The sequence below is a fragment of the Aspergillus lentulus genome, assembly GCF_001445615.1.
Source record: "Aspergillus lentulus DNA, contig: Alt01, strain: IFM 54703, whole genome shotgun sequence".
NCBI classification, from domain to species: Eukaryota; Fungi; Ascomycota; class Eurotiomycetes; order Eurotiales; family Aspergillaceae; genus Aspergillus; species Aspergillus lentulus.
In genome coordinates, this window is record NW_028322123.1 from 412,870 (window position 1) to 426,265 (window position 13,396).

Below are 13,396 nucleotides of genomic sequence, written 5' to 3' on the forward strand. Positions count from 1 at the left end.
CGCGGGTCGTGGTCTGGTCTGGTCTTATGATTTTTTGAATACGAAGTAAATGTTATATACCCATTAATGCATGGTTATCTGCACTGCACTACGACATCTACACCCCGTAGCCGCTCATACTCGGAGGTAGATCCTCGACCCTCGTACCCCACGCACTCTCAGCTGCCCCCAGCTCAAGTTCCAGAACGCCCCCTTCCATGAAAAAATCATGCGAGATCCAGTTCTTCGTCCATGGCTTCCCATCGCGTTTCGCACTCTGGATGTATATCGCCTTGTAGCTGGGGTCGAAATTGGTGTTTCGCACGGTTGCCACCTTTCCCGTCACGCGGTTGCGGATGCTGACCTCCTTGAAGAATGGCGGGGTGATCAGGTAGACGTCCTGTCCGTGAACCGGGAAGAGACCCATCATGCTCAGCACGGCGAATGCGCCCATGGCGCCGCCGTCGTCATTCCCCGGGATGCCTGGGATGGTTGCGTTGAACTGCGACGGGATGTAGAAGTGTGCTCGCGAGGCGGAGAGCGCTGGCCGGCCGGAGTAGTGGAATTGGAAAACAGGCAGGAAAGCTTGTTCGTCTCCCACGTAGAGAATGCCAGAGTCATGCAAATAGGATAGTCGTGATGTGAATGTCTCCGGACCGCCGAGACGGGTGATGAGAGCGGCCATATCTTGCGGTACGTAGCTGAGGCAGCCGGTCAGCGGTCAGCTTTGTTTTTTGCTTCACAAACGAAGGGCGGAAACTCACAATGTGTAGAGCCAGCAGCTCCCCTCGTAGGTCTCGTGTCCTGCCGGATTGAGGTAGCACGAGGTAAAGTTGTACAGCGGACTGCAAAAGATCGGATCCTGGAATCCCCATGTTCCGTTCAGGTAGCGCGGCTGCAGGAAACCGCTGAAGCCTGTGTCCACCCCATTGATGTACGACCTCTGATCTGCCTTGTACATGTTCTGCCAATTCGACGAGCGTTGAATGTACTTTTCATAGTCGGCGTCATGGCCCAGCTGCTTGGCTAGCTCCGCAATGCAAAAGTCGTTGTACGCGTACTCCACCGTCCGCGAGATACTGCGCGTGTGCGTGCCAATCCCATACGGATCATAGTCGTCGGTCGGGATATACCCGAGAGTCTTCCAGCTATGGAGGCCTCCTCGGCCTTCCACATTCCAGTTGGATGGCTCAACTTCCGCGTCCTTGACCACGGCTTCATAAGCGGTAGCCCAGTCCACATCGCTGACGTTCTTCAGGTATGCGTCGGCGATGAGCACGTCGGCGTTGGACCCTCCCTGGGTGAACCCCTTGCACAGCGACATGCGGCAGTCAGGGAGATATCCCTCATGGCGGTAAATGTCTACCAGACTTCGGATCATCCGCGACTGCGACAGAGGGTCTAGCAGTGTGAGCAACTGATGCACCCCGCGATACGAGTCCCAGATGCAATAGTAGCTGTCATAGTACGGTTCCTCACTCTGCCACAGCGGGTTCTCTCCCGTGTAATCCTGGGGACTCATCATGGTACGGTACACTCCGCTCCAGAACACGGTCTGCAGATCAGCAGAGACACCTTCTGCGTCAACCTCAATCACATCCAGCTTCTCTCTCCATGCTTTCTCGGCCGCAGATACCGTGCCGTCAAAGTCAAAGTCGGGCTGCTCTCTCTCCGCGTTGGAACATGCTTGTTCGACGCTGATGAAGCTCACTCCAACCCTGGCCAGAAGTGTATTGTCCACCGGAGCATGGAATCGGACGAAAGTCCCTGCAGAAAGTGTCGACGCGGTGTTGGTCCCATCAGGAGTCACCGAGACTGTCGTTTGGTTTGTACCCGCCCGGGTCTTCATCCACACGCCCGTGTCACGGAGTTCGGCGCCTTTGAAATCAGCGCAGAAATGTAGATCATAGCTGCCTATCCCAAAGCTTGGATTGAAAGTGCCGTTACCGGTCAATCGCCCTGTCGATGGGTCCACCGAGGCGGTGCCGTTCGTGCGGGACAGGGGCAGATCTATCAAATCGACTAGAATCACCGGGCTGAGTGGTCCGCCGCCGCTGAATTTGAACCGATACAAAGCTGACCGGTTCGTCACCGTCATCTCGGCATTTACGCCATTCTCCAAAGCGATGCTAAAATAGCCTGGTCGGGCCTTTGGGGAGTTTGGCACCCACGCAACCGCCCGATCAGGCTGCTGCCACTTGCATTGATTGAGGTCATCCCCCGGACAGCTCGCATGAGCAAAGAGGGGGAAATTGCCCAAGGATGGTGATCCACCAGTTCCGCTGTCGTGCATATGACTAAAGCCGGTCACGACCTGGGTGTCGTATGCGAATCCAGCTTGATTCTCGCCTTGCGTGTCTGCTACTGCTTTGGCCATGCCAAAGGGCAGAGTCGCTCCGGCGAAGGAATGGCCACCATTTGACGTGCCGATAAACGGATCAACATAGTCCAACACGTCAAAGTTTGAATCTCTCTTCTGGTGACCATGCACGAATGGAGATGCGACAAGTGCACCTAGCACGGCGAGTGGAACTCCTTTCGACCAGAAAGCTACCATTCTGAAGGAATCTGACTTCCAAAATGTAATCAACACTGACGCATCCTCTGTTTTGGAGAAGAAATAAACCAACTCAGGTTCGATGTGCGCGATGTAGGCCAAAGGATCCAAGCATTCCAGGGGCTGGTGGCTGGGAAGGAACGTTTAAACCCCTTCCCCGCGTCAAAACCCTCATTTTCCATGTCACATTGTAGTAACCTTACAATGTAGCAATCACATTGAGATCATCATCGGTCCAGATGCACCCCTCATGTTAAATGCTAGAAAGCATGCAGCGGAGTGGCTCCGGCCGCCGGGATTTGCAGGGAGAACTTCCCAAAGGGGGTTTCGGGAAGACGCAGTGGCATAAAAAGTCAAACTAGTAGTCACTAGTAGCTGCAATGCGGAGAAATCATTTCAAGAACCCAACCGAAGCCTGTGTAGAACCTGTTTGCTCTCCCGATGCTAAATTAATCCCCGCATTGCATGATGTGCAAGCAGACAATGCTGAAATCCTGGCTATCTACAGGAGAAAGACGGAGGAATGCAACAGTACTGCATCTGGCATGTGTCCGGTGTCACTTTGGCGACATTGATTTTTTTTTTTGGTTCCGAGTGAGTCTTTAATCTGGAAAGAGGACACCGACGCGGATCAACAGGCCGTAGTTGCACTGGACAAACAAGCTTGAGCGTGGAGCCTGGACTGTCGACTGAGGGTGTGACATCAATAATAGTGGCTCTTGTGGCTCTAGTCATTGCAGTCTCCAAACCATGCGCGACGTGACTCTTCAGGACACGGCAAATGTCTCCTCAATGTCGACTCAAAACTTGTCGAGCACAACGGCGGGTGTATGGCTTGCAGATGGGCATCGTTCTGCAACGGACAGTTCCGTTCCACTTCCCATCAAAGTTCGCATGCATACCCTGCTGATGCGACCTGGTACAGCTCCCGAGGGCGCACAAAGGCTATCAACCGCAAGCAATGATAAGATATGATTTCGTGAGCAAGTTTACCAACAGGTCAAATCAAATCCATGACAATTCTGTCCCATGACTTTCCCGCCGTGTCGGGAGATGGAGTCTGGATCCTAGGCGCTAGGTGAGAAGGGGAATTGAGGACAGATTCATTTATCGGTGTTCGAGAGGGATAGTGATGCTTGGTTTTCAAAGCCTCTCTTCTCAAGCTGGCATTTTCCTCTCGCAAGTCCTGGATTTCCTGGAGCAGCAACTGTTGGGACTCTAGCTCCAAGATCATTGTCCCCAAATTCGACAAGAGCTCGTGATGAAAATCTTGAGACGTAGGAAACTTTCCATGCTGAATCAGAAAGTGTCGAGCTCGAGACATGATGTCGGAGTTTGATGCCATACTGAGCTCATTCTGGTGCTGCTGACTATCAACCAGCGAAGAATGGACAGGCGGTCTTTGCAGACTTGACTGTGCTGTCAAGACGTCTGCTGCGCCTGTGCGACTATGCATTATAGCTGGATGTGGAACGGGTGTGCTGCTCCGAGAGACGTCTGGTGAAGCCGCCAATGAGTTGATTAGAGGCGGCGTCAGATCCCATCGCTTATCTCTGCAAGAAGGACAATAAAATTTGCCTGTAGATGTAGCTCTAACAGGATCCGACAGACATCTTGCATGATATGACCTACAGCAAGTCTCGCAAAGTATCAAATCATCTGGACTTCGACACTCTGAGCAGACCAAATTGTGAGGTTTCCCTGCTTCTGCAAGCACGTGTACACGTTAGTGGTTCATAAGTCTGTAGAGTAGAAGGGAGAACTAACTAATCCAGTCCGTGTAAATACGGCTCTTTTCATTATCTGTAAACACATGAGAATCAACTTTCGAGGGCACCGGATGGCCGACCAGTCGCAAAAGTTCCTCATAGTCTACTGCGAGATTATCGTTCGGCGAGCTGTCAAGAACTGCGCGACCTTGACTAAGGTCCATTTGACTAGCCAACCTTCTCAGCATGTTAACGACCAGGTGCGCACTTCTTTCGAAAAGAAATACTCATATAGAGTCAATCTACAAAATGCTATTGCTATAAACAGCAAGACCGAACCTCTTGGAGCCAAAAGGCGGATCTGCCAGGCGGTGAGAGATGCCGAACGATTTGCCGATTTGCCGACTTTTATCCGAACGAGCGCCGACGCACGTCACTGACTTGCCCCAGTCCATAATCAATCAAGAATTCAAGATCCCTTACGGTTAAGCTTTTCCTTGCTTCTTGGCCCAGCACGCACTTTCCTTGATCTACGATCTAAAATTTTCTCATCATCTTCGTCGCTGTGAATTGAGATGAGACCCTCAGTCGCGTTTACAAGAGATCATCTCCCGCATATTGAATGCCGCATAGGAAAGATCGACAATGCCAGGGGTACCATCCAACAAGGCTTGCGAGCGTTGTAAAAAGAGACATCTCAAGGTGTGTTCAGGAGCGCAGTGGGACGATTAGACGCATTTCCTGACCTTTTCAGTGCGACGAAACGCGGCCAAGCTGTCAGCGTTGTACCAATGCTGGCGTGGAGTGCCCTGGTTATGTCCAAACTCGCAAGTTCATAGATCAAGGTGCTTCTGTAAGGCGTCGCTATGCACCTTACAGTGAAGCTCACTCGAAGCCACATGCGACCAAATCGAAGGAGGGTGTAAGTCCTGCATACTTACCTTGTGCTTTATGGTTACATCTCATGCCAGGACAGGTAGCCAGTAATCATTCAACAGACTTTGAGCAAAATGTGATGCAAAGTACTGCTGACCAGGGTCTGTCCCACACCAACTTGGCCTTGGGAACCGCCGAGGTCACTCAGTTAGCGGTCCGTTCAACGCCAAATGAGCTAGTGTCAGCCGTGCAAGACCCACCCGTGCAAACAGACGGCATGGCCGAGGTTGTGAATCAACCCGCAGTACAGAGTGGGCCAACCGAAATTGCAGGTTCGGACCAACAGAGTGCTTCCAGTCGGAGCAACGCACAGAGCTCATTTTCGCCAAACAAGTCCGCAGCTGGAGGTTTCGCCTTGCGAAATAATGTCTACGGCGAGCTCAAGAAATCCACTGCCGCTACGCATGTGAGCTCTCCAAGGAGTCCCTCGCAGCATGTCGAGGAAGAGGAGTTTCAGGATATATTCTCCGAGCTCATGACCGGTACCGAGCACGAGCTTGCATTCCTTACGAGGCACTTCTCCGCAACTCTGGGACCCTGGTTTGTAAAGACTCTCTTAGGCAGCTACTTTTTGTGCTCATTCATCTTAGGCTAGACATCTCAGACTCTGGAAAGTTCTTTTCAGCATACGTTCCGGTTCGCGCGATTGACGACCCTTGTCTCAAGTATGCAATTGCAGCTCTGGCAGCGAAGCATCTTGGAAGAGTCAAAGGCGTAATATCTCCGGCCAGTGGAGGACTGTTTACCAGTCCACCGACAATGGAGGTGTACCCGAATTCCGCTCAGGTGGACTGGTTTCTAAAAGCTGCTAATTACTACTATCTTGCCGCGTCTCACATCAACACCTCGGTCTCCGATGCCTATTCAGCTGTCTCTAGCACAGCCGTCCTGGAGTCGCCAGTGGAGAAGATCAGTCGATGGCTGAACCTTCAAGTACAGCAAACTGGACATGGACCTCCTACGGAGCAACCAGTCATAGGGACCTTTTGGAGAAAAGTGGAAGACTTACTCGCCGCCGCGGTCATACTCACAACGTACAAGCTCTTGGATGAAGCCGCAGAAATGTGGCAATCGTATGTTGCACAATTAAACCCACCTCCATCGAGTTCTTCGCTAACCCCTCTGAACAGTCATCTCAGCGGTGTCAAATCTGTTTTTGATAGTCTGTTGCAAATATACAGCAATTATGCAGAGCCCCCGCAGTTTTCACATGGGATTGCGGCCTGCTTTTTTGACTTTGCTCGCTTTGACTATCTAGGGGCATATTTTACTCGGTCTTTGACACATTTCGATCCGGACAGCCTCACACTATGGAGAGCTGCCGGCGTCCCCATTGACGATCAAGGAAACCTCCTGCTAGAGAGTGGACTGACTCGAAACCCAATGATGCTCCAACGGGAGGACTTGGCAGCAAACAGTCTAATCTGGCTTCTGAACAAAGTTCTTAACTTCTTAGCGGCTTCGAAAAGGTCCCAGGTCGAGCAGTGGGTCGGTCAGCCGCCGACAAATTCACCTTCTCCAACCGTCACATCTCCACGTTCCCAGCCGACGACATCGACTTGGTTGAGACTCTGCTTCGAGTTCCAAACGTGGGTTGAGAGGATCCCCGAGACCTTCCGCCCCTGCCTGCGTCTTGCTCGCCCAAAGGATCTATCCAAACTGCCTGAGATCGCCGAAATGCCATTCCCCGAGATCTTCTACGGCATGACATCCTGCGCCGCTGCGATGCAGCAGTATCAGTTTGGCCGCCTTGCATTGTTACTCAACCGTCCGCCGGATGTGATCAGCGCACCGAGCACCGCCTTTGACCGGTTACAGGGCTATCGAGAGCTGACAAAAGAAGTCGACTACCGCTGCAAGGAGATCTGCGGCATCGCCCTCGGCAGACCGCAGGGTGGTGTCCGTATCTACATGATACCCCTGCTCTTTGCCGTGGGGCAGTGTCTCGAGAGCCCTGAGGAACGTCAGATTATTGGAGACCTGCTACGCGGCGTCGAAGCTGATCTAGGATGGGCGACTGGTTCACAAATTCAGAAGCTCCAGAATCTGTGGGATCAGTGATAGGTCGATGCTGCAAAGTGGCTAGCCATCGGCCACCATAGAAATCTAAAGCGCTTGTCTGCGAGACTGATTCGGCATTCGTGCAACACACTGAAGTCAACCACAGTTACTTGGTGGGCCGTACGTCATTGACGTTATAGGAAGCCTTACACAGTCTCGGAGGAGGCTCGATCGATCACGGTTCTCAGAACGCCTACCCACTACAGATACAGACATAACTCTGTACCAAGAACTGGAACAGATGCGGATACTGGTCCAGAATGACCGCCCCCAACCATAACGACTCGGATGTGACCAAGATACGAATATACCAATGCCATAGCACGACACCATATATGAAACGGCATCACTGTCCTGTTGAGCCTCTTAATTCTAATTGGAGTACGCGTGGTCGCCGAGGAGATCTAATAAGTGCAGTACAGCTTGGCCAACAACAATACACGGAGTACAAATGGGTGATGTCATCAAAAGTGCCAAGTACCGGAACTTCATCCCGGGTTCATACCCGGCAAGCGATTGTTTCGGATCTCGGAGATCAACCCCGAGTCAGTGCAAGCACATCAGAATAGCGTCAGGTTCTACCAGAAAAAGAAAAGTCGAAAGCTCGATTGATGGCCATACCAGGAGCCTAGAAATCAAATTCGCTCTAATCATCAGAGTTAGAGTCACCAATTCGCCAAGCTGATGCGAATATCGTGCAGTGTAATCGAATGAATAAGAACAGGAAATGCAAAGATCAAGCATTCAAATGCACAGGCGTGTTAGTCCCACTTGGCACCAATTTCGCCAATCTAACTTACTGGAATTCTCCCTTCAGTTGCCATATAACAAAATCGCACGAAAAGAACTTCCGAGTGTCAAACTACAAGGTCAAATTCCAAACTACTAAACGGTCCAGTCTCATGGATCAAAGTAGTACTCCTCGGGGCCGGCATCGCCAGAACCGCATTGAGAGACCCGGCGTCCGGCCTTCTTCCTGTCGGACGCGAGAATCTGGGCGAATTTGGACCTTTCACGGATCTTAGGTCCGTTCCAATAGAAGATGTAGATCGGGGTGATGAAGATGATGGATAGGAAGCCGAGCAGGGTGGAAGGCCATTCCAGTGGGAGTGATTTGCTCATGTATTTGTACACTCGGCAATTATTAGCACAGCACCTGGATATCTTTCAAAAGTGGTGCTGGTCTTACTTGGAACGGAATACATGGCTGCGATGCCTGCCAGGAAGTCTCGGGCTAGGGCATTACCGCCGGTTGCTGAGGCGGAGTATGGTCCGTAGGAGGCAATCATGTAGTCGATTGTGGCCATATAGATGGAATACTGTCTCTGCGTTAAGACAAGTCCAGCAACTCTGAGGAGAACTTACATTCGCTATCGCAATGCAGGCGGAAAATATCATCGGCGCTATCCAGTGGACGTGGTGCTTCGGACCTAGACTGGTCCATGCGAAGCCAAAAAGACCAATCGTCAAGAGTGGAGCAACTAATACCATTGTGAGTTTGACAGGCGAATGGAGAAGAGAAAAGAGACCTACCCCATAGCAACCAGTATAGACGGACTTCGGGCTGGAGCGCGTCAGGATCTCGTTCAAGCACACGGCAATGGCGATGAATCCAGGGCAGAAAGGAGAACCAAGCCAGAATGTATCCGACCATGATCCTTTTTATATAATCAGCAAGTACTTGCTCCGCGGTTATCGTCGAGAGAGACTTACGGAATGAAGGCCAACCCAATTGTGATGGTATTGAAATTCCACTGCTTGTAGACAGGTTCGTAGGATTGCAGGAAAGTGAAGATCAAGGCGTCACTGAACCCACTGAGGAGGGAAAGCCATAGCACGATGGGCTCCCGGATGAACATAACGAACGGACGAGCCCAGAGAGTCGCAAAGTACTTGAGGTCCACCCGTTTGCCTTTGAGCTCATCACCACTGTACACCTCCTCTCCCTGCTTGCGTCTCTTTCTAGCTTCTCTCGTCACGAGAATGCTGCAGCGCGTTTCCGGCACCCAAAAGTGCACGGCTTGGACGAAGCCACCCAGGATGAGTTGGAGCCAGAAGTTCCAATGCCAGCTCAGAAAAGTCGTTACGAAACCTCCGACAATGGGTGCCACGACTGACCCTGCAACCGATGCAAAGACAATGTACGCCACAGCGTACTGTTGCCGATCTGGTTCCCACATATCCGCAACCATACCGAGTGTCACAGAGCCACCGGCAGATGACAGACCACCCAACGCACGACAGACCACGATGGTGCCAAAATTGGGAGCCAGGGCACATGGTATTTGCCATATGTTCACAAAGAACAAGCTGAGTTGCATGACGGGCCATCTCCCATACTCTTCACTCCAGGGAGCCCAGAACTCGCTACCGAATCCGTAGGCAATGAGGAAGTCCATTTGACCCACTCTTGCGGCTTGTTTTGCAATGTGAAAGTGTTTAGCAATCGGAGTGATTCCGCTGGCGTAGAAACTGGCATTGAAGTTCATGGAAATCTGGACCATGACGACGACCGTCAAGATTGTCCATTTCTTCCACGATGGATAGGAGAACCCCAGTTTATCATAACAGTCACTCTCCTTCAACTCTACCTTGCCATCGGCCCGTCCATCAGCCGCCCCATCGGCTCCCTCTTTCTTCTGCCGTTCCTCTCCATGGCACGCTCTAGACTGAGACGCAGGCGAATGCGCTGCGGTACCATCAGGAGCCTCTTGCTTCTCCCCATCAGACAAGCCAAGCTCCTGGGAAACGTTGAAGTTGGGATGGGAGCCATGAGAGGCAGACATGGTGCATTGAGTTTGAATTGAGGATATGGTTCAGTAGAAGGTCGCGAGCGGTTGCTCATGATGAGTTCTAGCCTCAATCAGAAGGGGTTTTTCTCCATTAAATGCCTCCAGCTCTGCCATACGAGAATCGCCTCTCGAGGCCGGCCTAGACTATGATTGTCACCATCTTGCCTCCGATTGGTTTGACGTCACGCTACCATAGGCCAGGGTAGGCTCTACCAAGCTCCACCGAGCGTTTGGATGTGGAGGAAACATCCGGGGAGGGTAATGCAGTCGACTGCCAATCGCTCTCCGCATTTGCCTCCTCGATTAAGAAAAGGATAGGGCGCAATTGTAGCCCGGGGACAATGGAACGTGGACTCCTCAAACCTAGCACTCGGCCACCCCGAGCTTGTTATCTGCCGGCGCGGCCAATATGAGCCGGATCTGCATTCCGAGTCTGATTGAAATGGACTCTCTCAGATAAACGCGAGTCTCTGGGGAAACTGGGATGCTCTGGAGTCCTCCGAAATCTCAAAATTAGATTGTGGAGAGGCTAGAGTTTCTCCATATCCCTGGTGATGATGGGATTCGTCGTCAAGACATTACATCATTACGCGACTCGTTCTCATCCTCGCAACCGTAGTCGGGCTTGAGGATTATGATGGTGGAGAAGATAAACTTGAAGGAAAGGAGAAAGTTCGAAGCGATAGGTGCTCCTCGAGAAAGGAATGACCAGATTGGCAAGACGGTGGAGGAGGATAAGAACGAGGAAGGCCCCGAGACGCAATGGAAAAGAAGGCAAGACCGTCACATGGCAAAGGATGTGCCTTAGGCAGCCTCCAACATTTTGAAGAGACCCGAATGTAAGATACGGTCTTGAGGTGATTGCTAAGAAGTCCTGCACTCTAATCTTTTGCATGAGCAATTGAATGGTAAAATAGGAACCTAGTACAGTTGCGATGCCTCCTCTTCGGTCGTCGCATTCAACCATTGGCCCCATAGCGTCATCTTCAAGGCACATACTTGAAAGAGCCCACTTAAGCATACTCATCAATCTTTACCTTTCCCTTCTCAGAAGAGTGTACTCTTCGTACAGTCTACTTCAGGTAAAACGCCAGATCCGCTTCCTCCCCTCGCTCCCAAGCCAGTTCCCCATTTCCAAGATACCGGAACGGATTAGTCGTGTTGTACCGGATGTCAAAATGTTCGCCGCGGATGGTGCTCAGGACAGCTGTGGCATGGTTAACACATTCCTGTAAATAGGCAGTAGCAACTCACCCTTGTAGTGCAAGACACTTCCTGGATACATTGCCGTGACCGTGACGCCCTCTCCCTTGTTCTTCTTGCTGTACCAGGCATGGCAGCCCTTGGACCAGACCGCGCGTTTAAGGTTCTCCTGCGCGTAGATGTTGTAATCACGGACGACGGAGTCTTTGACGGCAACCGATCTGGATACGTCAGTAGATGCCCTGGTAATGAAGGACTGACATACTTGATATCTTCGATTGCCATCTTTTGAACCCAATCTAACATATAGTCGGCCGTCCAGGCGAGCATCTGCGGTACAGAGCCATGGCCAATGGGGCAGTTCGGGCCAGCAAACATAAAGTAGTTCGGGATACCGGCCGCGCAGACAGAGAAGTACGCCTTGGGCTTCTCCTTCCACTCCTCGTCAAGCCTTCGTCCGTCTCGGCCGACGAGCTCCCAGGGAGGAATGAAAGACGTGTTGAATCCGGTGGCACAGACGATCAGATCAAACTCCTCAACTCCTTTGTCTGTCTGAATACCGGTCTCGGTAATGCGTTGGATGCTGTCGAAGCAGATCTCCGCGTTGTCGGCCTGCAGTGCTTCGAGGTAACCGTCTCCGGGGCTAAGACGGCGGCATCCAATTTCATACTTTGGGATGAGCTTGTCGGCTAACTCTGGGTCCTTGGACAGCCGGGCTCGCATAACGCTGTCGACGAGATTGAACAGGAATCTGTTCTCTTCGGAGCCGGAGAGCATGAGTCGGAAAACGGAGTTGACCCTGAGGGGATATTAGCTCAAGCTTGATATTTGCAAAGACGGACATACGAGTTCTCGACTGTCTTGCGGTACTTGAGAAAGTCCACAAGGTCTTCTCTAAATTGCTGCTTTTCCTCCTCTGTGAATTCGAAGTTCGTCCCCATGCCATCTTTGGTCAGATTCCCGCAGAGATTCGTGGACACCCAGGTCGCGCGGCGGATGTAGTTGACAATCTTGTTAGCCTTTGGCTGGAGTGCTGGAACTATCTGCAGAGCAGAAGATCCGTTGCCAATAACGGCAATTCTCTTCCCCGTCCAGTCGTAATCCGGATCCCTATATTGTTAGCTACAGAGCATCAGCGAACTACCGTAGCGCTTACCATCGGGCACTATGAAGGAGTTTTCCTTGAAATAAATCCAGACCCTCGACATCGGGCCATTTCCATTGACTGTCCCGAGTCAGCCTCATACTTGCCAGCCGGAGGAATAGCTGCGCACTTTAGGATGCCACTACCATCCAGGACAACATCGGCCACGTCCTCGATGAGCGAGCCTGCCTGCTCCAGCGTGAGTTTCCACTTTCCATCCCTTTCGTTCCAAACCGCTTGTAGAAGCTTTGTGTTGAATGTGATTTTGTCTCTGAGACCGTACTTGTCCGTCGTGTTGACGATGTAGTCCTGGATCTCTGATCCGCTGGCATAGAACTTGGACCAATTAGGATTTGGTTCAAAGGGGATGACATAGCTATCTATTTGGTATTAGGTCAAGAAGCAGTGAGTGTGAATGAAACTTACGGGCCGGAATGTCACTGCCAGAATCATCAGCGGATCGTCTCAATGTACAGAAAGCTAAGAACTAACCATCCAACCCCGGGATAGACATTCTCGTACCACGTTCCTCCGACCTCTGGGTTCTTTTCGTAGATAGTATAATCGACAAAGTCCATTGGTCTCTCGTGCTTCAGCTTGTACGCCAGTATCAACCCCGAGAAGCCCGCGCCTATGCAAACCACTCTGACCTTTCGGGGCGTAAAGGCGAACTGACTTGGATCAACAGACCAGTCATTCTCGCTGTGGCCGTTTGAGACTGAGAATGATTCATTTGAAGGCATTTTGCTGGTACTTGTCACTTTTCCCGACCATGATCGGACACGGGGTAGATTAGGGGGATATATGTCGGTCATCGACCCCTCTCGAGACCAGTCGCTCCGTGAAGCCCAGTTGCTGGGCCCTGTCTATATCTGCTCTGGACCGTCGAATGTGACTGACCGAGTAGCTTGTGAGGAGAAATAGAGCTATTTGGCTAGTTGCATGATTAGTAGATTTAGTGGATGGTATGATCGTTTGACAGTTCGCCTGGGCAGGGAGTGCTCTAGATAGTGTT

At 51.5% G+C, this 13,396-nt stretch overlaps 4 protein-coding genes across 4 annotated transcripts; 1 reads left to right on the top strand and 3 right to left on the bottom strand.

Annotated features, from left to right (window-relative positions):
• Positions 1-97: 97 nt before the first annotated feature.
• Positions 98-2,536, bottom strand: ALT_0121 (glycoside hydrolase family 92 protein; the record flags this gene model as incomplete). Its single annotated transcript, XM_033564665.2, has 2 exons — positions 98-680; positions 744-2,536. 2 exons carry the CDS (start codon positions 2,534-2,536, stop codon positions 98-100), a joined length of 2,376 nt encoding a protein of 791 aa, XP_033420556.2.
• Positions 2,537-4,890: 2,354 nt separating this feature from the next.
• ALT_0122 (Zn(II)2Cys6 transcription factor domain-containing protein) lies at positions 4,891-7,242 on the top strand (the record flags this gene model as incomplete). Its single annotated transcript, XM_033564666.2, has 5 exons — positions 4,891-4,947; positions 5,000-5,167; positions 5,222-5,721; positions 5,772-6,254; positions 6,312-7,242. 5 exons carry the CDS (start codon positions 4,891-4,893, stop codon positions 7,240-7,242), a joined length of 2,139 nt encoding a protein of 712 aa, XP_033420557.2.
• Positions 7,243-8,142: 900 nt separating this feature from the next.
• ALT_0123 (putative MFS multidrug transporter) lies at positions 8,143-10,028 on the bottom strand (the record flags this gene model as incomplete). The annotated part of the gene is made up of 5 exons (XM_033564667.2): positions 8,143-8,375; positions 8,432-8,561; positions 8,608-8,723; positions 8,776-8,900; positions 8,956-10,028. The coding sequence occupies 5 exons, from the start codon at positions 10,026-10,028 to the stop codon at positions 8,143-8,145; spliced, it is 1,677 nt and encodes a 558-aa protein (XP_033420558.2).
• A 1,079-nt stretch (positions 10,029-11,107) lies between these two features.
• Positions 11,108-13,124, bottom strand: ALT_0124 (flavin-containing monooxygenase; the record flags this gene model as incomplete). The annotated part of the gene is made up of 8 exons (XM_033564668.2): positions 11,108-11,241; positions 11,289-11,458; positions 11,503-12,036; positions 12,084-12,347; positions 12,394-12,462; positions 12,512-12,761; positions 12,808-12,821; positions 12,874-13,124. 8 exons carry the CDS (start codon positions 13,122-13,124, stop codon positions 11,108-11,110), a joined length of 1,686 nt encoding a protein of 561 aa, XP_033420559.2.
• Positions 13,125-13,396: the final 272 nt, after the last annotated feature.